At 50.3% G+C, this 24,206-nt stretch overlaps 7 protein-coding genes across 7 annotated transcripts; 3 read left to right on the top strand and 4 right to left on the bottom strand.

Moving 5' to 3' along the window:
- The first annotated feature begins 549 nt into the window (after positions 1-549).
- ASPGLDRAFT_434648 (uncharacterized protein) lies at positions 550-1,291 on the top strand. The gene is made up of 2 exons (XM_022545823.1): positions 550-766; positions 818-1,291. Exons 1-2 carry the CDS (start codon positions 688-690, stop codon positions 1,132-1,134), a joined length of 396 nt encoding a protein of 131 aa, XP_022399627.1. The 5' UTR covers positions 550-687; the 3' UTR covers positions 1,135-1,291.
- A 4,324-nt stretch (positions 1,292-5,615) lies between these two features.
- On the top strand, positions 5,616-10,115 carry ASPGLDRAFT_26563 (putative ubiquitin-specific protease UBP12; the record flags this gene model as incomplete). The annotated part of the gene is made up of 4 exons (XM_022543577.1): positions 5,616-7,056; positions 7,140-8,545; positions 8,600-9,299; positions 9,352-10,115. The coding sequence occupies 4 exons, from the start codon at positions 5,616-5,618 to the stop codon at positions 10,113-10,115; spliced, it is 4,311 nt and encodes a 1,436-aa protein (XP_022399628.1).
- Positions 10,116-11,295: 1,180 nt separating this feature from the next.
- On the top strand, positions 11,296-11,836 carry ASPGLDRAFT_48257 (uncharacterized protein). Its single transcript, XM_022546859.1, has one exon. It carries the CDS (start codon positions 11,353-11,355, stop codon positions 11,803-11,805), a length of 453 nt encoding a protein of 150 aa, XP_022399629.1. The 5' UTR covers positions 11,296-11,352; the 3' UTR covers positions 11,806-11,836.
- A 484-nt stretch (positions 11,837-12,320) lies between these two features.
- Positions 12,321-13,462, bottom strand: ASPGLDRAFT_26565 (arabinan endo-1,5-alpha-L-arabinosidase; the record flags this gene model as incomplete). Its single annotated transcript, XM_022543578.1, has 2 exons — positions 12,321-12,591; positions 12,648-13,462. 2 exons carry the CDS (start codon positions 13,460-13,462, stop codon positions 12,321-12,323), a joined length of 1,086 nt encoding a protein of 361 aa, XP_022399630.1.
- Positions 13,463-14,901: 1,439 nt separating this feature from the next.
- Positions 14,902-17,247, bottom strand: ASPGLDRAFT_67256 (PX and BAR domain-containing protein; the record flags this gene model as incomplete). The annotated part of the gene is made up of 6 exons (XM_022549109.1): positions 14,902-14,997; positions 15,094-15,207; positions 15,293-16,423; positions 16,494-16,760; positions 16,820-17,103; positions 17,157-17,247. The coding sequence occupies 6 exons, from the start codon at positions 17,245-17,247 to the stop codon at positions 14,902-14,904; spliced, it is 1,983 nt and encodes a 660-aa protein (XP_022399631.1).
- A 283-nt stretch (positions 17,248-17,530) lies between these two features.
- Positions 17,531-18,548, bottom strand: ASPGLDRAFT_58752 (uncharacterized protein; the record flags this gene model as incomplete). The annotated part of the gene is made up of 2 exons (XM_022548341.1): positions 17,531-18,396; positions 18,449-18,548. The coding sequence occupies 2 exons, from the start codon at positions 18,546-18,548 to the stop codon at positions 17,633-17,635; spliced, it is 864 nt and encodes a 287-aa protein (XP_022399632.1). The 3' UTR covers positions 17,531-17,632.
- On the bottom strand, positions 18,528-24,169 carry ASPGLDRAFT_151419 (THADA/TRM732 family protein). Its single transcript, XM_022542247.1, has 9 exons — positions 23,947-24,169; positions 22,939-23,891; positions 21,659-22,883; positions 21,382-21,610; positions 21,018-21,328; positions 20,447-20,967; positions 20,252-20,392; positions 19,563-20,197; positions 18,528-19,509 (listed from the first exon to the last, which is right to left on the bottom strand). Exons 1-9 carry the CDS (start codon positions 24,099-24,101, stop codon positions 18,685-18,687), a joined length of 4,995 nt encoding a protein of 1,664 aa, XP_022399633.1. The 5' UTR covers positions 24,102-24,169; the 3' UTR covers positions 18,528-18,684.
- Positions 24,170-24,206: the final 37 nt, after the last annotated feature.

Below are 24,206 nucleotides of genomic sequence, written 5' to 3' on the forward strand. Positions count from 1 at the left end.
AGCCAGAGCCAGAGCCAGAGCCAGAGCCAGAGCCAGAGCCAGAGCCAGAGCCAGAGCCCACTCCTGCCCCTGCTCCTGAACAGGTTCCAGTTGCAGTTCCATATCCTGTTTATGTGCAGACATGTACTCACGTACCTCTACTTGGCTGGGTCTTTTCGTGGCTCGACTCTTCCATATGTTAGAGGGCCGGGGAGAAGTTTGCGACGGTTATGGGATAATGTTTTAGCATGGATCTTAGCAGTTTTGCGCTTTCCCTGATTATTTCCTTATGAGTTGCTTTTTATGTAGTTATTCTGTTCATGATTTAGCTTGATATTGCTCTCTAACCATATGCATTGAATTTTCCATATCATTATTACTCTTTTTCTGAGCAGCTACGTGTTTCTTACAATCATGAAATATGATTAAGCTTGTACTGGTGCCTTCTCCACGGGTCTGTAGCACTGCATTTCATTCCTCGCGGGAACACGTGGGCTTTGGAATAGAATACACTATTTATGTAGAGAAAGCCTCACATATCACTTTGGATCATGTCGATATATCTGCCGATATCCTTTTTGCACAGTCATGTGTTCTACAGAAACCAAGGAATCGTGAGTCTGGGGATGGAACCTTATCAATCTGGCCATCAGTATTGCATCACAAAGATTGTTTCTCGCAGAATATATACACTGGATTCCAGTTCCAATGTCCCTGGGAGCAAGCAATATGTCGTTCATACACGACCAGAACGAACGAGATTTCGAATGGGGTGACAAGAGTCCAGGTATGTGTCTCTGATTCGAAAAAAGGAAGACCGAATAACAAACCCAAACAGTCATCCCATCTCCCCCATCATACTCTCTCTCAACATACTCTCCCCCTTCATACTCATCACTGCCACCAATCCTTGAAGCAGCGGAGACGCCAGCATTAACTCCATCACAACCGGCGCAAGCCTCGACATCAACACCATCGCGACCTAAGAGAAGCCAACGCCGGTTCAAACCTAGAAGGTGCCCATGCTACTTCCATGCAGAAAGCTGCGTAAAGCTTTTCTGGCTAACAGTTGTCATAATTGTGATAGTTGGGTTTATAGTCGGTTTCATTCTGGGGCTTGTTGATTATTTTGCGCCTGGAACTCTTGCTCTCTAGAATTTTTTTCGGCTATTTTGCTTTCGCTTATATGATACCTAGCTGGCTTGTTGTACTTGCGTATTGAATGATCAAGGAAAGGGACTGTTCCATATCTGGGTATATTAGACCAAGTCCGCGGCGTTATCAACCTAGTCATCAGGATTGCATCACAAAGATAGCTTCTCGAAGAATTTTTCGAACGATCGAAACCAAAGCGTCAATTATATTCTAGATTCACGATGTCCACGACCTTTCTCATCTGATATATTCCAATGGCGAATATGCGAGCCCCATCAGTGGCCCAGTTTATTGCAAAGATCGGACATCAAGAGTGACTAGCGTATAAACACAGAGTCCAATTTTGACTACTTATCAACAGCCATCTGAAAGCAAGCAAACTAATATTCTCGCCCAAGCGAGAGCCTGAGTGAGGCGATAAGAGTCCAGGTTTACATCCAAATAACTTGCAAAAAGGACTTAACCAGGAACTTCTTCTCCCCCATTACACCCATCACTGCCACCACTGTCTGAAATACGACTAAGGACACTCCGCATTGATACAGAGCAACTCAAGTCCAAGGTTGCAAGGCATCGGTGTGAGTGTAGCAAAAAATGCTGTAATGAATAGTAGGCGTGACAATCTGTACATAATTAGGCCTATAACGGGACTGGTTCTCAGGTATGTTTATTAACGAAGATAATGGTTATGAGTTACGATCAAAATACCGAAGCAAGGGCGTCAGAAGAGGGACTGACTGCCACTACTACCGCTCTTGCGCTGCTGCAGTCATTCTTGTGTCGATGTGCCTGTTTATTCTCTATACCCCTCCTGTTTAGCTAAATTCTATAATATTTCCCATATTTGACACTGAATCTAATCATCAACATTGCATCATAACATTAATTCTTGAAGAACAAAATAATGGGAATCCAGCTCCATACTACTCTCCAATACACATAGGGGAGAAGAAAATGATACACCAGATAGAATCAGACCCTAAATGGGGTGATGATAACAAAGGTGTGTATTCACAGAACCTCAACCAAAACACAGTTCAAATAACAAAACCGAGCATCAGACCCCGAGAAAGGAGGCCCCAAGCCCAAATTACACCGCCGTTGCCGTTGCAAGGAATGTTCCAAACGACGCGTAGTCCTGATAGTCATTGTACTCTTTGGACTTGTTATCTCAGGCTTCTTCATCGCCGTGGCTGTTCTAGGTGGTCATGACAAGAAGGGGATGGATGATAATAAGCACGGTGGTTGTGATAATTAGGGCAAGGTCGGACGCAGGGCAGGGAATGGCGAATGTCACTACTACAACTTTTTTTTTGCTGCTGCTGTTGTTACTTCTTGTGTTGATGTACCTGAGCTATTCCATTATGTACTCCCTCTATCCTCTTAGGTGCTATCAATCTACTCATCAATATTACATCATGAATATAAACACTATTTTCTTTTCCTCACTGGAGCATATATGCGTACAACAATTCGTTAAAAACCCACCAGAATGGCCATTACAAGCCAGAGCGAAGACCCTAAATTGGGCGAGAAGGATCTAGATATGCATCCAAAAGAAAAAGGAAGAGACCAAAGACAAGTCCAAATTAACGAAATCTGATCAGAAAGCTTCACATCGGTACCACTCTCTGAAGCACCGACATTGGCACCATCAGACCCTGAGAACAACCATACCAAATCTAATAAGCAGCGCCGCTGGTGCAAGCTCAGTGAATTGGACTGACTCTGCCTATTCTTTGTCATACCCATGATACTGCTTTCGTGCGGGGCTATAGCTACTGTCGTCGTAATGGCTGTTCTATATCCTGATACTCCAATTCTGGGTGCCACTGTCACCATTACAAGGGGAGCTCCAGGGCCAGGTTCTGGGCTAGACCCGGCGCCGGAGCAAGAACTGATGGCTGATACTACTACTGCTGCTGCTGCCGATCCTGCTCCTGGTAATTCCACTTGCATTGATGCACCTGGGTTTTGCTAAAGTGTCATAATTTTGCCCGTTAGCTCTGGTTGATTTTGCTGTGATGATGCCTAGCTTGACGGTTGATTGTTTTTTTTTTTTTTTTCTTTTCACTCGGGAAGCTTGAAATGTAGTACGGATTTTGTACATCTCATTAAACAAGCAACCAACATGGCACATGCAAGCCAGATGGAAGACATTGAGCTGAGTGAGAAGGACAAGAACCAACCAAGCACTTCATCAACCATAACACTGCCGCTCTCTGAAGCACCAACACCATCAGATCTTGAGAACAATCAACCCAAGCCCCCTGCGTCTCTATGGTCCAATATATGCTCTCTATGGTCGAAGATATGGTGCTGGGTATGTCACTGGAAAGTCGCAATATTCATCTCAATCTTGGTATTGATGATTGTGGGGGCTGTAATTGGTCCGATAGTGGGAGTTGTCTTGGAAGAGAAAAAGAGAAATACACTTTACGCAGAATGGATAGCCAGGATATGGGAGGCAGCAATGAAGGATGCAGAGCTTGCTGCTAATAGTACTGCATCTGCTGCTACCTCCTGCGTTGATGGGGATGGGATTTGCTCAAGCTAATATTCCTCCTATTTCTTGTTTTGCTTTTCTTGTTTGCTTTGATTGCTATAAATATTTATACATATTGTGCGGAAAATTGAATCTTTCGGAGTCCATCAAACTCAAACACGGAGATGCCTACAATAGATGCCTAGTCGATGATTGACGCCTACATCTATATGTATTTCCGTAGTACCTACGAACAGGCAATCAAACAACTGCAATGTCTCATGCAAACCATCAAAATCAACGAGATCTCCAATGGGGTGATCGTATTGAGAACAATCCAGGTACACATACAAAAAGGGAAAGGGAAAGGGGAAAAGAATAACTAATGATACCAAGCAGGTTCTTCTCCTTCAGCCACATCATTGACATTCTCCCAAGCATCGACAATTCCATATTCTGAGGAAAGAGAGCCAATATCCCAAGCAACAACATTGGTAGCAGATCCTGACATAGGTCAATCTGACTCTCAACGGAATAAGCGCCGGCTCAGATCGTGGGGCGCTATCATCGCTGTAGCATTTGCGATACTTGCTGCAGTGGGGATTCTAGTTGCCATAATTGTTCCGTTTGTTGTATGAGGATGATATCAATGACCCACCAAGACAGAGGTGTACAGGTACTACTTTTACGTCTTTGACCCAGGTTAGTTGTTTTGTTTCGATTCCGGATGGTTCCCAATTTTATCGGTATGTCGGTAAAACCTTGTGACTGATATCTGGGTGCTTACTACTACTTGCTATCTGATTGTTATCTACCTAGCCAATAGCCCTATCTGGACCGGTATCAATTCAATTCTCGATTACATCATGACGATAACAATACTACATAGCCCTATATGTATACACAAAATATCAGTTTGACTGTGTATTACCTATACTTTATCCGTGGCCTCCGACCTTACATTAGCATTCTCTTCATTTATCTCTAGAGCAGACTAGCCATAGAGAACTCCATTCCCCGATGCGGTTTCGCCAACTAATCTTTGATTGGATATTCTCTAAGCCACTCCGCGCTCTCGGAATACTGGTCCATATACTCAAGGGCATCGTACGACAACTTGCGCAACAACGCATTGGCATGGGTTAAGGCTTCTTTGGTATGGCTGCCTCATAGTTGACATCCTCGCTTAATGACCGCTAACCCCAAAACGAAAGGGGACAGGCTTGGCACAGGATGAAGAGACTGCGAAGAGCATACAACACATGGGAGCCAGTGTAATTGAGGCCATTCAATCAGTTATATCCCCATAAGGACATCCTCGGGCTTTCTTTGTATCAGGATCACTCTCGTCGTCTACTCATAGTCGGCCAGGTCGCTGACTCAGCATCCCGCTTTTTTTCATCAGTTCGGTGCTTGTCCTGCGCTCGCTTTTTTCATTTTTCCTCTTCACGCTTTCGGTCGTCTCACTTTATTTTCATGTCTTTTTCTCCTTATCAATTTACGTTCTTTTCATCTTTCCCCCTAGCCTCTCTCCCCCCTTCGTCCTCCCTCTCAAGCACCGTTATAACCCCCGGTGTCCGACAGTCTATCTACTGTGTCGTTTCTGTCTAGAGCTGCCACGAGACGTGCGCAGCTCCCCGTCACGACGTCTTCCACAAAGCGCCGGAAAGTTGTAGAGCCTCGCAAACCTCACTCCCAGCCGTTGGGTGTACCGGTTGCCTCGCAGGCTGGAAGACGTCACGGCCATTCGCCCTCCGATCCTCCCTCGTCCTTGCCACCGCAACAGCGTCCTTCCTCGCAAAGCCGCAGTCGAAGCTCCTCAACCTCTCCACAACCTTCGCGTTATATACCCGCTCATTTGCAGGACCAAGTGCTGGGGACCTCCAAGTCCAAATCCGGCGCCCGTTCTTCGACCCCAGATTCGGTGGGCAGTTTACTCAATTCACCCTCCACCTCCTGCGCTGGCTTGACGCTCCACAGTGACCCGGCTACCGACATGTCTGGTTCAGAGAAGAGGGATGGTAGTGTCCCCCCTACCGATCGTGAATCGTCTCCTGGTGTTAAACGCCCGGCGTCAGAGATCTCCGGACGAGACATCGAGATGGATCTAGGACCTACGAAAACCTCGAACGATAATCATAATTCTAATAATACCGGTTCCGACAACGTCTATCCCGCTTCTTCCAGCATGTCTACCTACACCGCACCGACAACTACCCGCAGAAACTCCCAGTCCCAAGCCGCTGCCGGGTCGCAAGAGCACCTTCCGTCAATTGACGACCAGGTGGCCCAGGTGACGCTCGCCATGGCGCAACCATTGCGGGAGAAGCAAAAGGGATTTGTGCTTTCCATGTCGTGGATGAAACGGGTACTTGCCCGAAGCTCGACCCACGGCGACGTGGTGGATAAGACTGCAGCAGAAGGAGAAATCGGGCCTGTTGACAATTCGGATATCGTGCTGGTAACCGATCCGACCACCTCGGGCTTCAAGGATGAGGCCGGAGAGCCATTTGTGCCTCTCCGCCCGGGGTTGCAGATGGCCGAGGATTTCGAAATCGTGCCGCAGGAGGCTTGGGATTCGATAATGCGCTGGTATGGTCTGGCAGACCAGTCGCCCGCGATCGTCCGTTACGCCCACAATACGAACCCGACTGGCGACATGGAAAACATTCAATATGAGAACAACCCACCCATCTTTACCATCGTCAAGCTACCGAACCCTGCGACTGGCACCACGCCCCAGACCATCAAAGACAAGAACACGGCCCCGGTTAAAATGCTGGCGAGCCGACACACCAGCTTCCAGAAATGGCTAAGAGAAGCAAAGGGATCGGCCAATATTGATATGTCGACCAAGGTGCGTGTTTGGAGAGTTCTGGGCGGCCTGGGAAGCGCCAATGCGTCCACCACGATTACTCCAGCGGGATCCCGCAGTGCCTCGCCGGCCCCAGCATCAGCAGTCGCCAATGCAGGCAACAACCTGGTGCTCGACCTCAACACCTTCCTCTCTCTTTCGGAGGGCGCTCAACGCGAAGTGCTCGAAGATGCGAAGGACCAGACCGCGAATCCCAATTACAACGGCCGTATGACCCTGGACTTGGCCGGGCTAGGTGCCAGTGATGTCATCGTGCTGGAGGAGAATGTCGGTGGTAAAAATGGCGAGTGGGTGTCGGAAGCATCCAAACAGACCCTCAATCGTCTGGGCGTTTCTGCAGGCAATGTGAAGAATGGCGTCGCGAACAAGCTTAAGGACAACAAGAAGAGTTCCGCGACCAGTGGCCGCTCCTCGCCAGTGCCAGAGCCTAACCGAGGGCGACGACGCAAGGATGGCAAGTTCCGTGGCTGCACCGGATTGAGCAACCTTGGAAACACTTGCTACATGAACTCCGCTCTCCAGTGCGTGCGGAGTGTCGAGGAACTATCGTATTATTTCTTGAGTTCGTACTTCCCTGCGGTCATAATTGCCGTATGATTAGCGAATCGTCCATTTTGTGCTGACATACTCTTCTTCCCTTCGCAGGCGATGTCTACAAACAACATCTAAACCCCAGCAACCCACTTGCGCACAACGGTGAAGTCGCAAAGTCGTACGCTAACCTGCTGCGTCTGATGTACGATGAGGCGGGCCAATCCTCCTTCGCTCCCCGACAACTCAAGAACACCATCGGCCGCTACGGACCAGCCTTTTCGGGCTATGGACAGCAGGATTCCCAGGAGTTCTTGCTGTTCCTCCTCGATGGATTGCAAGAAGATCTGAACAAAATCCTCAAGAAACCGTACATCGAGAAGCCCGACTCGGCTGATGAAATGACGCATAACAGGGCAGCACTTGAGGAATTCGCAACCAAGTGCTGGGACATCTACAAGGCCCGCAATGACTCTGTGGTTACCGATTTGTTCGCTGGCATGTACAAGTCGACTCTGATTTGCCCTGCCTGTGAAAAGGTTAGCATCATCTTCGACCCGTTCAACAACCTGACACTTCAGTTGCCCATTGAAAACCTGTGGAGCAAATCGATTTTCTATTTCGGTCTGAACAAGAAACCGGTCTCCCTTGACATTGAGATCGACAAGAATTCGAGTATCAAATCGTTGAAGGAACTCGTCGCAAAGAAGATGGATTCCCAACCTGACCGTCTCGTTATGTCCGAGATCTATAAAAACAAGTACTACAAGATGTTCGACAACACGGGCTCCCTTGCCGATCAGCAAATCTCTGCGAACGACGACATTTCCATCTTTGAGGTAGAATCAGTGCCCACGAACTATAACCCGGACAAGCCTCCGAGGGCCTATTTCTCCTTCAATCGCCAAGACGAGAAGATTCCCAGCTTCGATTCGCCCAAGGCAGACCGAATGCTGATCCCTATCTTCAACCGGGTTATTGGGAAATCAAGGAACAACAATCCCCGCAACGCCCAACGGCACCTATTTGGGGTACCGAACTATATTATCGTCAACCGGGAAGAGGCCTTCGACTATGACGCCATTCTGCAGAAGGTTCTGGCTGTGGTGGACACCATGACAACCCGTGATATTTTCAACGAGCCAGAGCTTCTGGAAGATGACACTGAAGAAGAGGCAAACGCTGAGGATTCGGACACGGTTGTCATGAACGATGACGACGCGCAGTCTGCCGACTCCAAGGTCAAGACTTCCTCCGTGGACGGTGAGGATGGCATGGTGGATGTGTCGATGCGTGACGCGTCTGAGGATACAGATGCGCCCACTCCTCCGCAAGACGCTAAGTCTACCAACCCTGACTCTAAGAAGGCCAGCATTGTCTCGGGCTTGCAGAAGCTCTTCGATCTGAAGATGTTTATCAAGTCCAATGAAGCCGTCCCCATGGGCTTTTCGTCCCTGGATGACCACAAGGAGTATCCCTCGATGGCAGGGCGCGTGAAGGCAGCCGAGAAGGCTAGAAAGGTAAATATTCTTGTGATCTTCTGTTGATTGGGTTGTGCTAACTATTAACAGCAGGCTGAAGAGGCATCTCAAGCCAACAATGCGGACGAGCAGGAGTCTGACCGCGAAAGAAACTCATCTGACAGTGACAGTTCCGACATGTTCTCGAACGAAAAGCGCCCCAACGCCGCGAAGCCGCAGCCGGAGGTTCGTCCGCTTGTTCGCCCGGGTGAGGGTATTATCCTGGATTGGAATGAGAAATCTCACGACGCCCTTTTTGGTGGAAACGCCAAAGACAAGAACTCTGGTCGCGGTATGGGCACTTGGTTCGACGTCGAACACGTCCAGGACCCAGAGCTGGACAAGCGGCGCGCCCTACGTCAAACGCGCAAGAAGAAGGGCGTCTCTCTCGACGAGTGTCTCGACGAGTTCAACAAGGAGGAGGTTCTCTCCGAGAATGATGCATGGTACTGCCCCAGGTGCAAGGAGCATCGCCGTGCTAGCAAGAGATTCGAACTTTGGAAGACACCCGATATTCTCGTCATGCACCTGAAGCGATTTAGTGCCAGCCGTGGTTTCCGGGACAAACTCGATGTCTATGTGGACTTCCCTGTGGAAGGTTTGGACATGAGCGGTAGAGTGGAAAACCCTGAACCAGGGGAGAGTCTGATCTATGACCTCTTTGCCGTCGACAATCACTACGGTGGACTTGGTGGAGGCCACTATACCGCCTACGCTAAGAACTTCATAAGTGGGGAATGGAACGAATACAATGGTGAGTCTTTTTCTTGTAAACCTTTTTGGCAACGACAACTGACGTGGTCTAGATTCCTCCGTATCGAGACCCCTGGACCCACAAAGTGTGGTGACTTCTTCTGCTTATCTGTTGTTCTACCGACGTCGGTCAGTCCATCCGCTAGGCGGTAAGGCACTCCGAGAGATCACCAAGTCCTTCAAGAGGAATATGGACGATCCTGAATCTTCAGCCAACTCGCGGGCTCCATCTCCGTCGGGGGAAGGCCGGCGTCTCGGCGGCTCCTCCCGCAATGGGTCGTCGAGCGCTTTAGCCGGAGTCGGAGCAGCTCACCAGGCGGGAGTTGGTGGGGTGCGAGCCGGAACACAAGCGAAGAACGGGGACAATGAATCGTCACCGGAATATTCCCAGAATCGACAGGAAGGTATGCTTCTCGATGATGAAGATGATGAGGATGACGGGGGAGTCCCAACCCAACGCCCGTGGTGCTCCGAAAATGAGCCCTCGTGGTCTTTCGGCACAATTACGGAAGCTCACGGCCCTTCACAGAGAACAGGAATGCTTCCACTCTCTGAGAGTAGTGACGATGAGGTCTTTGACGATGATGCCGCTAGCGACCGGGCGGTTGGGGGAGATAACATGAGTGACTCGGATATGCAGTTGGCCTCGTTGACGGACGACCACGAGGGACAGCATGGCGTGCCATTGCCCGGGACACCTAAGGATGAGGCACCATCGATCCAGGACATCCCTCCGCCGTTGGACGCCGATGACGATGACGAACTTCCGGTGGTGGAACTACGAGTGAATGACGAGGATCGGATGAATTCGGATTAACAGAATCAGCATTGAAACTTGTGTTCTTTTTGGACATGCGCTCGAGGTGGTTAGTCAGTGTGGTTACTACTGGCACATGTTTATACGATTTCATTTATGAAGTCGACGCTTGATATTCCTTGGACAGAGTTTGTTCATCCTAACGGAGATGGAACAGACTAAGTAGAAGCCGGTTGCTTGCGTTCGTTGGTTTGGATGGTGGCATGGTTTTGCTTTTCGAAAAGTTGTGATTATGCATGGGCGATGTCGCATGGCATTGCTGTTTATAATTTAGAGTAGCTTATCCTTATGGTGCGAGGGGAATGGACTTGCACTGTTCTTGCGTTTGATCGTTCCTTCCTTGTTCATCTAGTATACTTGTCAGTGGTAGACAGGTGCTTTCCCCATCCAGGCAATTACGGTGGCTACCTAGACCTCGACTACAAGACAGTCCTCATCCTTCCCACACCACCATCTCTCTACCAACCACCATCAATCACCATCACTTGCTTCAAGTCATTCATTCATTGAACGCACCTCGAATTCTTACCCGATTCATCCATCTCATTTCAGCTCACGCAACGCAACACAACACAACACAATAACGCCAGGCAAAATGGCATACTCCAGCTTCTTCCACACCAGACCACTCCCACTGCTCCCTCGAACCCCATCTCCTCTGAAGAGGTACTACTCCGGAGCAAAGATCTCCAAGGCCACTTTCGACTTCGATTCCACTCGCGGTTCCACTCCCAGCCCTACCTCTTCTACGGGCCCGATCCCAATCCCCGTTCCGACTCGAATTAGTCCCAGTGTGGAGATACCCGAGATACATTTCTCTCCGCCGCTTTCTCCGTCACCTTTGCCTTCTCCGTCGGGGTCTGAGGGGTCCTTTTCGGTGCCGTCTGAGACTGGTGATGATCACGACCACTGCTGCCATGAGCAGTACCACTATCACGACTACGAATACGATCACAATCACAATCACGAATACGGTGCCTACGTCTCGATCAAGGAGAGCGAGAACACCAACCACGTCCACGCTCCCACTCATACCTTCCATCCCACTACCCTCCTCGTCCCGGGAACGGGAAAGGACGGCCGCCGCAGCTCAGTGCTCAGCGATAGCGAGATCAGCGTGCTGGATTTGGGGCCTAGTCTGAGTCCGACTGACGTTGGTTCTCCGACTGAAGTTGGTAGTCCGATTAGCCCGATTGGTGACGCTGAGGGGGTTCCGGCACCTTCTGTGACCGTGGGGATGGCGATGAGTCCGGTGGGGCCGGCACCTGGCATTGATGGCGGGGAGAACGGTCCGCTTGGCTTTGGATTCGGAATGGGGCTTGGGGCGAAGGAGAAGAGTTATCGGGGATTGTCGACGTCTATGGCTACTGGTTTGGATGGTGGTCTCGATGCGGATACTTGGGATTACGAATACGGGTGTGGACGTCAGTACGACTATGATTACGGGGAGGGAGGTATTTTTGGATATGACTATGGTGGTGACGGTTCTGACAACCCCCATCCTCTATTGGTTATTCCACGGCTAGAACGGGATGGTGATAGCAGTGGCAGGGCTAGTCACGAGCACAGACATGCAGGCAAACCCGAAATCACCGTGGAGTCGCCGGTATTGAGGCCCCTGAGAACCACGCGGAAGGACAAGGCGAGACGGGCGGTATCTTCTTGGTCGAGGAGGGCCTTGGGGTTGTGATTCTTTCGTTTATTGCTATTGGTGTTGGTCGATTACTCTTGCTTATCTCTGTTTTTGGGTTTGGTACATGGGTACTCGGTACTGAGGATAGGATAGGTATCGAATGAATTATTATTATTTAATAGACCGGACTCTAGCTCTAATAATCCACAACACAATAACACTTTTGTGTATGTACAATGCGGTTTAGTTAGGTATTAAACATTGATCTTGCCATTTCCACATCAAGAGCTCTATGGTCTGGTGTCCGTGATGAAGCTAAACATGTACCGGTATAGGTAGAAGACGACGAATATCGTCAAAGTCGAATCGAAGTCGAGACGTAGGAGTGTCGATAGAGTGAAAAACGAAAAGAAAAAGCCGTAGATCCCAAATCAAGGAAGGTAGGAATGTCGAAAAAATTAAAACGCCAAAGAAACCCCCAACCAAATATATAAAATCGAATGGGCTCAAGAAACGAAAACGAAAACCTCAAGAAACGAGAAACCGACGTCAATCAAAGAAGGACAATAAAACTAGTACTGCGCAACAGGCCACCCATCCTCATACTCAAGCCTGTTCCAGCCAAACTTGGCCGTGTTGAAGTCATAGCTCACAGACGAGTTCAGGTAGTGGTAGTAGAGGATGTCGCCGCCGATATCCGCGAGGACGGCCTGACCGCCGGGGGCGTAGACGTCGCGGTTGGAGCCGTAGATGAGTTCGCCGCCTCCGTCGACGAGATCTTTGCCGGATTTGTCGGTGTAGGGGCCTTGGGGGTTGGAGGAGCGGCCGACGCGGATGCTGTATCTGTTTTTTTTGTTAGTATAACGTACATTGGAATGTTGGTGGGGGGGGGAGCTTACTCGTCACCAGGCTTGGGGAGATCCTTGGGGTCCAGATCGCAGCACGTTCCGTGGCTGTACCAGAGGTAGAAGTAGGGGAAGTGGTAGGAGATGAACGCGCCTTCGATCGGGTGCGAGCCGCTGTCATCCCGGCAGTTGGGGTCTGGGTTGTCCCCGCCAGGTAACATAGCCTTGGGCTCAGCGGCGAGATGTCTCGAATTGGACTTCACATTGTCACCCAGGGAAATCAGATCGTCGTTCAACGGCACCTGCCAGATACCAGACCAGTAGCTGCCGAAGTTTAGGTACGGCTTTCCGCTTGCGATGACGACCGAGGGGTCGATCGCGTTGGATGTGCTGAAGGGGTATTTTCCTGAACCCTTTCCGGTTCCGGTTTGGATGATGGGACCGTGGTCGGTCCAGTTTCCGGGACCGGGGTGGTCAGAGACAGCGACGCCGATAGCGCTGTCGCGGCAGCCGGCTTGCGAGACGCCGTAGTAGATGTAGAACTTGCCGTTTAGGGCGATGGTGTTGGGGGCCCAGGGGGCGGTGCGGTCACCCTTGGGAATGACGCTGTCGGCGTCAAGGGCGTTGCCGAGACGTGTCCATGGGCCGTCGAGGTTGGGGGCGGAATGGATGGGGATGTGTGTGTCGACGCCGTAGGAGTAGTATGTGTCGCCGTCACGGACGATGCTGGGATCGTGGATGTTCAGGTCGGTTCCATGGGTCTGGGGGAAGGGTTCCTTGGGGGATGACCGTGGTTGTTGGATGGTTGCCGCGTTGGCGAGGGACAGGATTGACAACGAGGCCAGCAGCTTTAGCTTTGATGCGATCATTTTTTCCTTTTTTTTTTTTTTTTTTTTTAACACCTTAAGGAATGTATACACGCAAGACAACGAACGACGCGGGGGTGGGATCAGCGAGCAGCAAACGAAGGAATGGAAAAATATGAACGAATGAATGAACGATTTTAACCTCAGGAATCCTTCACGTCAAACGTAAAAAAGAAGAGAAAAAGGCCTGCCATGAGGGAAAACAACATGCTAAGTAGTGATTTGGTCCGGAGGGCGATCATGTTGACCAAATCCGGTATCGAGTCAGGGAGAGCAAAGAGAGGACTTTTGGTTCATCGCATTCGTGACACATCCAGAGCGAATACTAACTGGCAATCATTTCCTTCCAAAAGGGACCCAGATGGCCACTGAGTACAGCCCACATCACCCCCATAATGGGGGCGGGAGAGGAGCAGGATCCGGGATGTGCAGTGCCGATTACCTGGCAAGGCATCGTATTGGAATGCGCTGGAACCGCCATTCCTCTCTGGATGCAGAAACGGGCTGGTCCATAATAATGGGGACGAATACGAAACCGTTCCAGGCGGTCGAAAAAAGGTTACTTGACTTAAATTGGGACCCATAACGGCGATCGGGCTAGGGGAAGAAAGGCGGACAGGGTTAAAGACAAGCTCCTGAGTGCGAGTTAGCCTGAGTTAGCCAAACTCCGAACTCACTATGGAGCACAGAGTACGTACTCCGCCGTACTTCCTGCTGTGTATGAGCACATTTACAGAGCATGGCCCGTATTCCGGAGACAAGAGAAGGATCGCCCGAGATGGCCGAGTGAGAAACCAGTGACGATTCATCCCAAAAAGGGATCCTTGCACAAGCTCTATTGCCTTTTATTTTGCCTTTCTGAGTGCGTCATTGATCGATGCCATGGTTGTTTGGAGGGAGTGCCTGTCGATCTGGTGCGAGCGGCCCTGTACAGAGTAAGGAGTCGGTCTCTCCTGCAATAATTCGGCCGGGTTCCTTTGTTCCATAAGAGATGATCATGTTATAACAGGATGCACTATAGCGCCTATCATAGCAAGGCGCATCCCACTTGCAGCGCCGAGTGTATTCTGACTGATCTCTTTTCTTGGTTTCGACGTGGATCCTCCGGAGAAAGGAGAGCCGATGCTCCGTATGCATGTGTTGGTGTGTGTGTTGTGTGTGTTGTGTGTTGTTTGTTGTGTAGAATAACCCGCGTGTAAAGTTTCTCCAAAATAATGACAAAAAAGGAACTGAATTTCAGACAGGTCCAAAATATTACAGGCGGAAAATAACGCCCTCAAAATAACAAATAGCGAGTAGCCATCAATCATAATCCGGTCCAAAAAAAGAAAGAATCCACTTCCTCAACGCCTGGGATTTGGCTGCGGTTCTCGCCCATGCAGCACTATCACAAAAAAAAGCAATGCCTAGTGTTTCCTTGATTCTTCTCTCTCTCTCTCTCTCTATCGCGCGACGATCTTGTCCACCTCGTCCTTGGCTTCGGTCCATGTCTCCAGATTCTTCCGCGACCAGTCGAGATGACACCGCGCGTAGGCCACCTAAAACCAAGTTTAACTTCTGTCTCGCCAGATAGAGCAGTAGTGCTCTAGTAGTTTGAGCTTGCCCAGAAAAAAAAAAAAAAAAAGGAGACTCACCATGTATCGTCGCAAATCCGCTTCTTTGTCCCTCTGGAACCGCTTAAGATCCTGTAATACCCCTGTGCTCGCATCCTTCACATCCTTCTCCGAAACCTCCAGTGCTTGCTCCAACTGTAGATCGTAGGTCAGGTAAACTTCCATATTCGTCCCCAGGCAACTGTATTTACACCGGAGAGTAAGGGATGAATTGACGTACCTGCGATAAGCTCTCCTTAGTCTTTCCTATCTGGTCCCGGCGTGTTCGCTCCGGATCAACGTCTACAAATCCGTGAACCGCGTGACTGATCCGTCCGAAGATTTTATTTGCCACAAATGTTCCGCTGGACGTTTTGCGGTGCGCCGGTGTCGTAGATGGCAGAGCCATATATTCTTGTCGTCTCGCTGTTGTCCCTTGCGACGCCCCCGGTGTGGCCCCGATCGACTCCCCATGGGTAGGTGGGAAATCAGAATCAATTGATGCCGTGTCTTCTCCACCGGCTCCTCCACCAGCGCCATTGTCTCCTGCGGCACTGCTGCTGCTGCTGGGCCGTCCGTCGCCACTGTCAATTACATCAGCGGGAGTAGAGCTTGGAGCCGACGAGGGAGCCGATGTGCTGCTGCCTACGGCTGAGGATTGCGAACGGTGAAGGAATTGATCAATTCGTTGTGCCTCTTGTTCACTTCGCTCCAGAGACTGTAACAGTGTCCTCTTCTTTGCCAACTCGTCAAGGGTCATCTCCTGTTGCACTCGTTTGAGGACCCTGTAACGCAAGACACCACGGACCACACTGGCAAACTGGGAGGTCTCCCGCATGGGCTCAGCGAAATTTGCGCTCAGTGACGTCGAAAGTTCTTCTGTTTCGATATAGGATGTATCCGCAGCCTGGCCTACGCGTTCGATCGCTGCTGCCACGGTCGGGGATTGTTCAGACAGGGAGAAGCCATTGTAGCGGGCTCCCAACTCCATCAAATCCGCAGACAACGATGATAGATGTGCCAGTGTCCGTCGGTTCACCTTTTCGATATTTCCCTGCAGGAGCAATTCCAGCTCGCGCGTAGATGCCTCGAAATTGATAAAGTATGGGTCCAATTCCTTCTCGCTTAACTTGCGTGACTCCGGTGGGAAACGTCCCAGGATATCGGGACCGGGTGCGCCCGTAGGTTGCGATGCATTATCAGTGGGAGATGTACTGGACGGACCGGAGCCGCCAGCAGACTTCAATTTCGAAGAGGCTGAAGGAACCGGTAGCCAGAAATGGGCGGGTGTAGGATTCGCGGGATCGAGGGGAGGGGCTTGTAAGTAATTCTTCGGCACGGACGACGCGGGCGGCGAGTTAAGGACTTCACTCTGCAGTAGTAAGAAGCATCAGTATTCCACGGTCGCAAGGCCATGAATCGATATCGGTCTCAACACATACCCAGCTGACGTTGGGGTCCAGGAACCTCCACCACACACCATCCTCCCGGATCTCCTTCATTCGACGACAACGGTTCAGGAAAACACCCAGCATGCGCTTCCTGAGGTCGATGATAGCCGTGTCCTCCTTGGCCTTGGTCGGTTTAGCAGCGTAGTCCGCCATGGTATGTTTCTCCGGGATAGGCGGGACAATGAGAGTCGGGTGCAGGTTGACAAGCATCTGTCGTAGAGAAGAGAATTCCGAGTACCGTCGACGAACTTCCAGGTCCTATGCATAGATATCATTAGATATGCCCTTGGTATCCCATGAAAGCAAGTCGGTCATACCCCAGTCCGTATCGTGTACACAATGAAACTCCCACCACCCTCATGGTTCTTCCCCGCATCCGTGATGAGAATAGGCATCTCAGGGTTCTCATGGAGAATCTGCTCTATGCGACTGTCGTACACACTCCGTCGGAGAAACCCAGGGCCAGCCTGCTGAGCACCGTATGCCCCCTCATCCTCTTCATCACTAAGCTCATTCTCGCGGGACAGGAAATCGGGCGGATCCTGGCTAGACGCGTGACTGGAGGGGGACGGAGGAGTAGACTCGTGTTCATCGTAAAGAGCTAGAGTGAGAGATCAGTAATCGCAGACAGCCAGTTCAAGGCGTTGTGCTTACGGCCAGACAGAGCCGCGGAATGGAGCGAATCTGACAGATGGGCCTCGTTGTCGAAAGCGCCGTAGGGGTTGTTATCCTCGTCGTTCCACATGATGGTGCCCTTCAATAAATCAAACAACAACAGCAACAGCAATCAATCGAGATGGTTCGTCGGTTCCTGTCTGGAGAATTCGCGGGGAAACGTCACCGGTCCGGCACGCTGCAAAGACCCCTTGTGCAGGATTAGTCAGTTATGCAAGTTATGCAGCATATCTACAGCCAGTTCTTGCTGTATGTCCCGTTTTTCATTATTGAGTTCGTCACTAGTCCTTAAGATCAATATGCAGATAGTGGATTTTTTTTTAAGCTAATCCCAGCTTCTGAATGTTGTAGCAAACTAGATGGCGCCTCGCCAATAAACAACCCATCTAAGATCCAAGATATATCTCCGCATACACCTGCTAATAAACCCCGAAAAGAAAACAAAACAACCCTAACTACCAGCTATCTTTTGTCGGCGAATTCTGTCCTGCACCCCATTCTCCCTGACTCGGCTCCGACTGCGTCGCTCGCTGTCCCCATTCAGACGACGTTTCGGCGTTGCTTGTGTTCGACCATTCCCCCTGCGCCGGTGCACTAGGGCTGCTTTGTTCGGTAGTGGCGGGAGTGTCGGCTGGTTGTGACCACTCGCTCGTATCGCGTTGCTTTCCCTTGTCCTTTGGCGTGTTTGTAGCCGTGGTAGTAGGAGAGGCATGCGTCGGGGAAGGAGGGGGAGCAGGTGCGACAGGAGGAGGAGCAGTCGTCGTCTCTCGCTGTCTGCTCACATAGTCCCTCTTCTGACTCGCGACCAAGGGCTCTGCGTCCGGCTCGCGTGTAATTCTCCTCTCCCTTTTCTTCCTCGCGGGTCTCTCAATCCATTCAACCGGTCTGCCGGAGCTGGACGTCGACGTCGACGGTACTTGCACCGGAGCTAATTCCCTAACTGGCATGCGCTGTTTTCTAATATGGTAGGTCACGAGTAGTTCACGTTTGAATCTTCTTTTCCAGTAGCGAAATGCCAGCCAGGAGGCTACGATCGCTCCCAGGGTGACGAGGATTATGACACAGATGGCGATGTTCTTCTGCATGGTGCTTTTGGGATTTTGAGGGTTAGAGCTTGGGTGTGGATGGGATGGATTTGGGGAGTCGCTCACCTTTCGTCGCTTGGTCTGTAGAATAGTTCCTAGTCTGGGTGCTTCTGGCGCAGACGGGGGAGGTTGTTCTGGCCATGTTAGAATGGTACGAGGGCCATTGATGGATTTTGAAAAACATACGACCAATCTCGATTATCTGAATAAAGACGAAACCGAGAACAATCAAGACTGGAGTACTGCGTGGCGAGGCTGTCGTTAAGTGGATTTGTTGTTTTGACATGTTTGGATGCCCTAAACAGTCACTTCTAGTTGTTGAGGAAACCCGCTCAGTGAATAGCAACTCAGTGAATACAACCAAAACAAAAATTGAATCCAGAACACTTTTGTCTATAACCTAAGCCTATTTACACATCACATCATGAAATCTCCAACGCACGCTCAATTCCCACAACCCAGTCAAGATGAAGACACGCAACCTTCCCGTTACCGAGTAGCGACTTTAGTTGTCCTTCGAGTACAGCTTGACCCTCACCCAGTAAGCCAGAAGCAGGAAATTCCTTCGATACCAAAATCGCCGCGATATTGATCACCCTCATACCCAGCGTAAAGATTTCAGGCTTCGAAGCCCAGCCCAGAAGTCCGTCTTTGCCAGCATCATCGGAGGTTATCTTGACCAGATAGTCCAGTCCGCCAGATACCCATGTATGCAGTTTCTTCACAGTAGCCTCCTCGTATGACGCCTCGTTAAGGTATAAGAGTTTCTTGGGCCAGGCATTGACTTCGCGGACTTCGTCAATGAACAGGTTTTGCTTCTCCTCCACGAACAATACTGTACTCTCCTTTCTATACTCGGAAATAGTATCAGAAACAGGAACGAGCTTGGTTTTGTCAATGGATCCGCCAATCCGGGGTTCTTGGCCAGTGCTGTAGCGAATGATCTTTTGACAGAGAAGCTTGGAATCGGTGTAGTTGCGTGCGATGAACTCCGCAAGCAGATTAGCGGCGTTCAAAGGAGATAGAGCGACGGCCTTCGAAAGAGACACGGAAGAGTACGAAAGAACCCACGATGCTGTCGATGTAGCGATATCGCGGAGTTCTTCGTCGTCATCGTTCAACATATCATATAAAACGAGATAGGCGTCCAGAAAGACGTGATCGACTCGAGGAGGACTGCCAAGCGGACGCAAAACACGTGCAAATGTGTTTAGAGATGCCACCGCTGCGTGTCTGGTCGTAAATTCCTGTTGCTTGTTAGTGCCTGTTGGCAATAATGCAAAATTCAAGTCAAACGTACCGTTTCCTGCTGCATGGCGAACCGAAGCTTCGTCGCCCACTTGCGGAGATCGAACTCATAAGCCGATAGCGATTGCCCCTGGCTCGAATTGATCCTTGCCGCAAGAAGGCTGCCCTGAAGGCGTAACTCTGCGTCGGCCAGATCCCTACTCCGTGTATGTGCCTCCGCGTCGGAGTCCAATTGTTTGCCCAATGTCTCCCACGGCAAATCAACACCCTTGATATTGTCATGACGGAAGTCGAGCAGGACCTCCAGAATGGATGCCAGGTTCAGGATTGCTTCTCCCTTGACCTCCTCTGAATAGTCTCCTAGGATAACAGATGCGTAGAGATTAAGGAGTGTGCTTCTGTATTGCTCCTTTTCGCCAAAGACTTGATGCGTTTTCTCCAACAGCCATCGGCCAGCGTTTGAATCAAAGGCAGAAATGCCCTGGAGTAGGGACGTCAGTTCCTCGACTCTGCTGGAAGCGAAAAGTCTGAGGAATTCAGCCCACGAGAAGACCCTGCGAAGCAGAGACGAAGCACGGGTGACATTAAGTGCTTTCCAGGAGGGATGAGATGAATCGAACACATAGTTCAGAACGCCGTGGAAATCGTAGACGTTGAAGATTTCATCCAAGAAGGGCGCAATTTTGCCTGTGAGAATTTAGCCACAAAGTTCATTCAGTCGAGAGAAAGGATGGCTCATACCTTCGACTCCCACCTCAACACTCTTTTCGGAAATGTCTGTCAACACCTCCACGAAGGCCGTAGCGACGAACGGCGATCGGGCCAGAGGGAACGATGCAGCGAATACGTCTCTTACAATGGAAGTCACATCGTCCGTTTGTGCTACGCTCGTTAGAAAAGGATTTTCGTGAAGAGTGTGTAACGGGTGCAACATACTCTTCCAGTCCAAGTGAGACGACGATGTGAGTCTCCGCAAGGCAAATCTGACGCACAGTGCCTTCCCGTGAACGAAGTTCTGCGTTTTAACATCTTGGTCAATCTCGAGAAGCGCTCTAATTTCGCCCAGGATATCAGAGCGATTCAAGAGGGACGCATAGACACGGGCCGCGTGCTCCCTAATACCCCAAACAGGACTTTTGAGCTGCTCGCGGACCAGCTGGCGCAGCATCATCTCATCAGGGCCAGCGTAAGTAGGGACCTTTTCACCAATTAGTTCAAGGGCAGGGAAGACTCTTTCTGTGACAACAGCGTTTTCTTCGCCGTCCTGGGTTGCACCTGACGATGCCAAGAGGCTCGACAGAAGTTGAGTCAATCCGGGGTATTTCTGGAATGAGATACGAGCTCCGGGTTCCGATCCAGAGGTCCCACCGAATCCTAGATTGGATCCGGTAATAAGTCGACACATTCGTGTCAGCAGGGCACGGAAGAGCATCAGCCCAGAGTTACGGAGAGCCCAACTAAATTCAGGTTAGCTTGTAGAGGGCAAAATCGTATTTCCAACACTCACATTGGTGACCCCAGCCGCTCAGCCGACATATTGAGAGCGGACATGATGAATGGTACCGTATGCGGACCGAGTTTGGTGTTGGTGAAGATATCCTTCAAGCAATTCATCGCATGGACCTGAGGTAGCGCCATTTCTTGACTGCCCGTGTCGTGTTTGGCAGGTAAGCGAGATATCTCATGAAGGTCACCGATAACATGCTTGAATAGCGGTCCACCGGGCTTGGAGGTGAGAATTCCGGTAACCAGCGCAGGAAGACCGGCTGAGCGACGTGTAAGCTTCGATGCCGTTTCGAAAATGATTTTGTTTGCTTCCTTTATCGATTATCAGTGGGCTATCTTCTTGATCACAAGATGTATTTTCTTACCCGGTACCACGCATCAGGTAGCGAGGAAATAGCTGGGTCTTTCGACTGACCACAGCGTTGACAGCAAGTGGCAAACGTCTGGGACACGGTCGAGAATGCACCTCTATGGCGAAGTTCGGCAAGCTGAGTGAAGCTGGCGCTTCCTATCTTCTCGTAATCAGCTCTCTTGAGCCCTTGCTCCCCCTGGGGTCCATAACTGGAGTTTGAAAGAGTTGCGTAGAGTAGAAGGCTACAATAGTCAGCAAAGGAATTCACAGATATAAGAGTTCATACGTACCTTGACTCTCGTAGAGCACGCCAGGAGTAGGATAGAATATCCTTCGGTCCAACCGACAAGTCTTCAGTCGGTTCGTCTATATGTCCCTCAGGAGAGTCAATGCAGAGTACGGGTTTAACCTCATTCCAAATCCTGTCACAGAGTGATACTACTCTTGCATGAACAGAATCCCACCCCTGATAGTTCGTTCCTGACTGATCCGAGATCAGGGAGTAGAAGTTGGGAGTCAAAACGATGTACCTGAGTCCAGAGACATAGCCATGGAGAGGCGCATCACGCATCGATGAATTAAAGAGACCCCCTGCAGTTGAGAGTTTTTCTTCCAATTTCTTTAGGATGATGTCTGCAACTCCAGCCTTGGTCTCCCACCAGATCGATTCAGATGTGGCGGTACCTGGAGCCGCCGCGCAGAAAAGCAAATGATACAACCTGGCGACAGTGTCTGCATGATCAGCTCTGCTGGTATTGCTTGCTAGCCTCTCAGCTCGTTCCAGAGCTGTTGTGAGTTGAAGCACCGTATCCACTGGTTCGTCTGACTGACGTAGACCACCCAGAAGAACGTCCCGAGGAAACAGGTTTATAAGAGTAAGCGCCGTTGCTCTCACTTCCTCGAATGGATCAAGCAGGAGGTCGACTAATAATCTGAGGAGATTGACGTCGAATATATCCATGTTGAACTTCCACTTGATCTCATTTCCGTCCGTCTTGTGTGGAGGAGCACCATAAACTCGGGGGTCCAGACCAGCCTCTAGGATAAGTTTCAATGCTTTTAGCGAAGTAATATGACGAGGGTATGAAGCCGTAGGCTGCAAGTCAGACTTCAAGAAATTGATGTAAGCTGTCACGCATTCCCGGGTCTCGGAATCGCTTGTTGCAAATGTTGGCTGCTTCTTCTGCGTTGCGGATGGCGTGCCATCGGTCTGTTCCTCTTGATCTCTTATGATACCACCCTTAAGACGGAGGATTAGCCTACGCGTCAAGCTGAGAATTTCCCCTCGCAAATATGGGTCAGGATCAGCGTGCATTGCAGGTAGGCCCTTGAGAAGAGACCGCATCGCAGCCGAAGTAACCGGCTTGGTTATAGTTGGGGCTGTGATTAGCAGGGAAAGGGCTGCTATTCTGATACTGGGTTCGCGATGAAGGAGACATTGACCAATTACTTCACTCTTCACAACGAGGGGTTGGTCTTTGGGTTGCTTGGATGAAGCAGCCTTGGAGAAATATCCTAATAAAGGTAAGCCAGCGGCTCAGAAGACTAATGGGGAGGGGGGTAAACTTACTATCTTCATGAACGAGCCCGATTTTCTTCGCCCCTTGCAATGCTGTAAAGAGAAGCATGAACTCTTCGGAAGAGCCATCGGTCATGTCGCCAGCGACAAGGCTCTTGTATGGCAGATTGTCCATGAAGCAACGGAACCCATTAGAGTCAATGCTAGACAAAGGATATAGAATCTGATTCGACATGAACTCTAGGCCATCCAAGTTCTCCAGCATAACGTGCTTGACTGGAGGAACCCAGGATGACATCAGGTCTTGCGTCTCCTCTGGAGAGAAGTACCTTGTGTCTGGGACTGCTTTTAGTTTCTGGAAAAGCGCTGCAAGCGTGGCTCCGGCAGACGAAGCAAAATCTGCATTTTTCGCTTGTGACAGGAAGCCCAGAACAAAGATCTTAGCTGCCGTAGCTCTGGACCAGAAGTCATTCGAGCTCTGGCTTATGAAACGAGGAATATCTATCGATAGGGCTTTGCAATCATCTTGGAGAACTAGCGTCCATCTTTCATGATTCTTCAGAAGCCAATCTTGAACTCTGCAGATCAGTTCAGCCGGCGTAATGGCATTCTTGCGAATGAAGATCTCCAGGGAGACGAAAGACGGCTTCCGTCGCGAACGAGGCTCGCCAAGTACGATGCTGGGAACTGTCTCATCGACGATCTTGGACAAGATTTGTTCTGAGCCACCCTGACTGCGCTGCTTCGTGAGGACTTTGACCAAAGAAGTCAAGACCTGCTTCATGGGCTTGGGCTTCGTGTCCTCGAATCGGTCCAGGTAGACTTCGAACACGGCAAGCCATGTGTCATGGGAATAGACAAGCTGTCTGGTCTTCTCATGTTGGGATGCAGTGGCAGCATCGAGAAATGCACCCAACGCGTTACACGAAGTCGTCGTATGGTCATGGGAAATAGATGCTGTAGAAAAGGTCTTGAAAAGACTTTGCCATACTCGGTTCACCTTCCTTTACAAACATGTTAGATCACTATGCTTCATGATTGAAGTGCACCGGAACATACTCAAACTCGTCGCATTCATGCGTAAACCCCACCAAAGGCCCCTTGGCAATCCTCTTCAGGATGGCTTCCGGCACCACATCTATATTCTGCGAAATGGTCTCCATCTCCGGCCATTTTGTGTCGCCGCGGACACCAGCTGATGAGTCAATTTCCATGGCGCTACAGATCCCGCATGCCTCGCGCAGCGCAGAGCCTTGCGATTAAATAAATTCAATTGGAAATTCTTGAGCAGTACTCAGTATCATGGACAGTCTTGTCCC

This window comes from Aspergillus glaucus (assembly GCF_001890805.1).
Source record: "Aspergillus glaucus CBS 516.65 unplaced genomic scaffold ASPGLscaffold_13, whole genome shotgun sequence".
NCBI lineage: Eukaryota > Fungi > Ascomycota > Eurotiomycetes > Eurotiales > Aspergillaceae > Aspergillus > Aspergillus glaucus.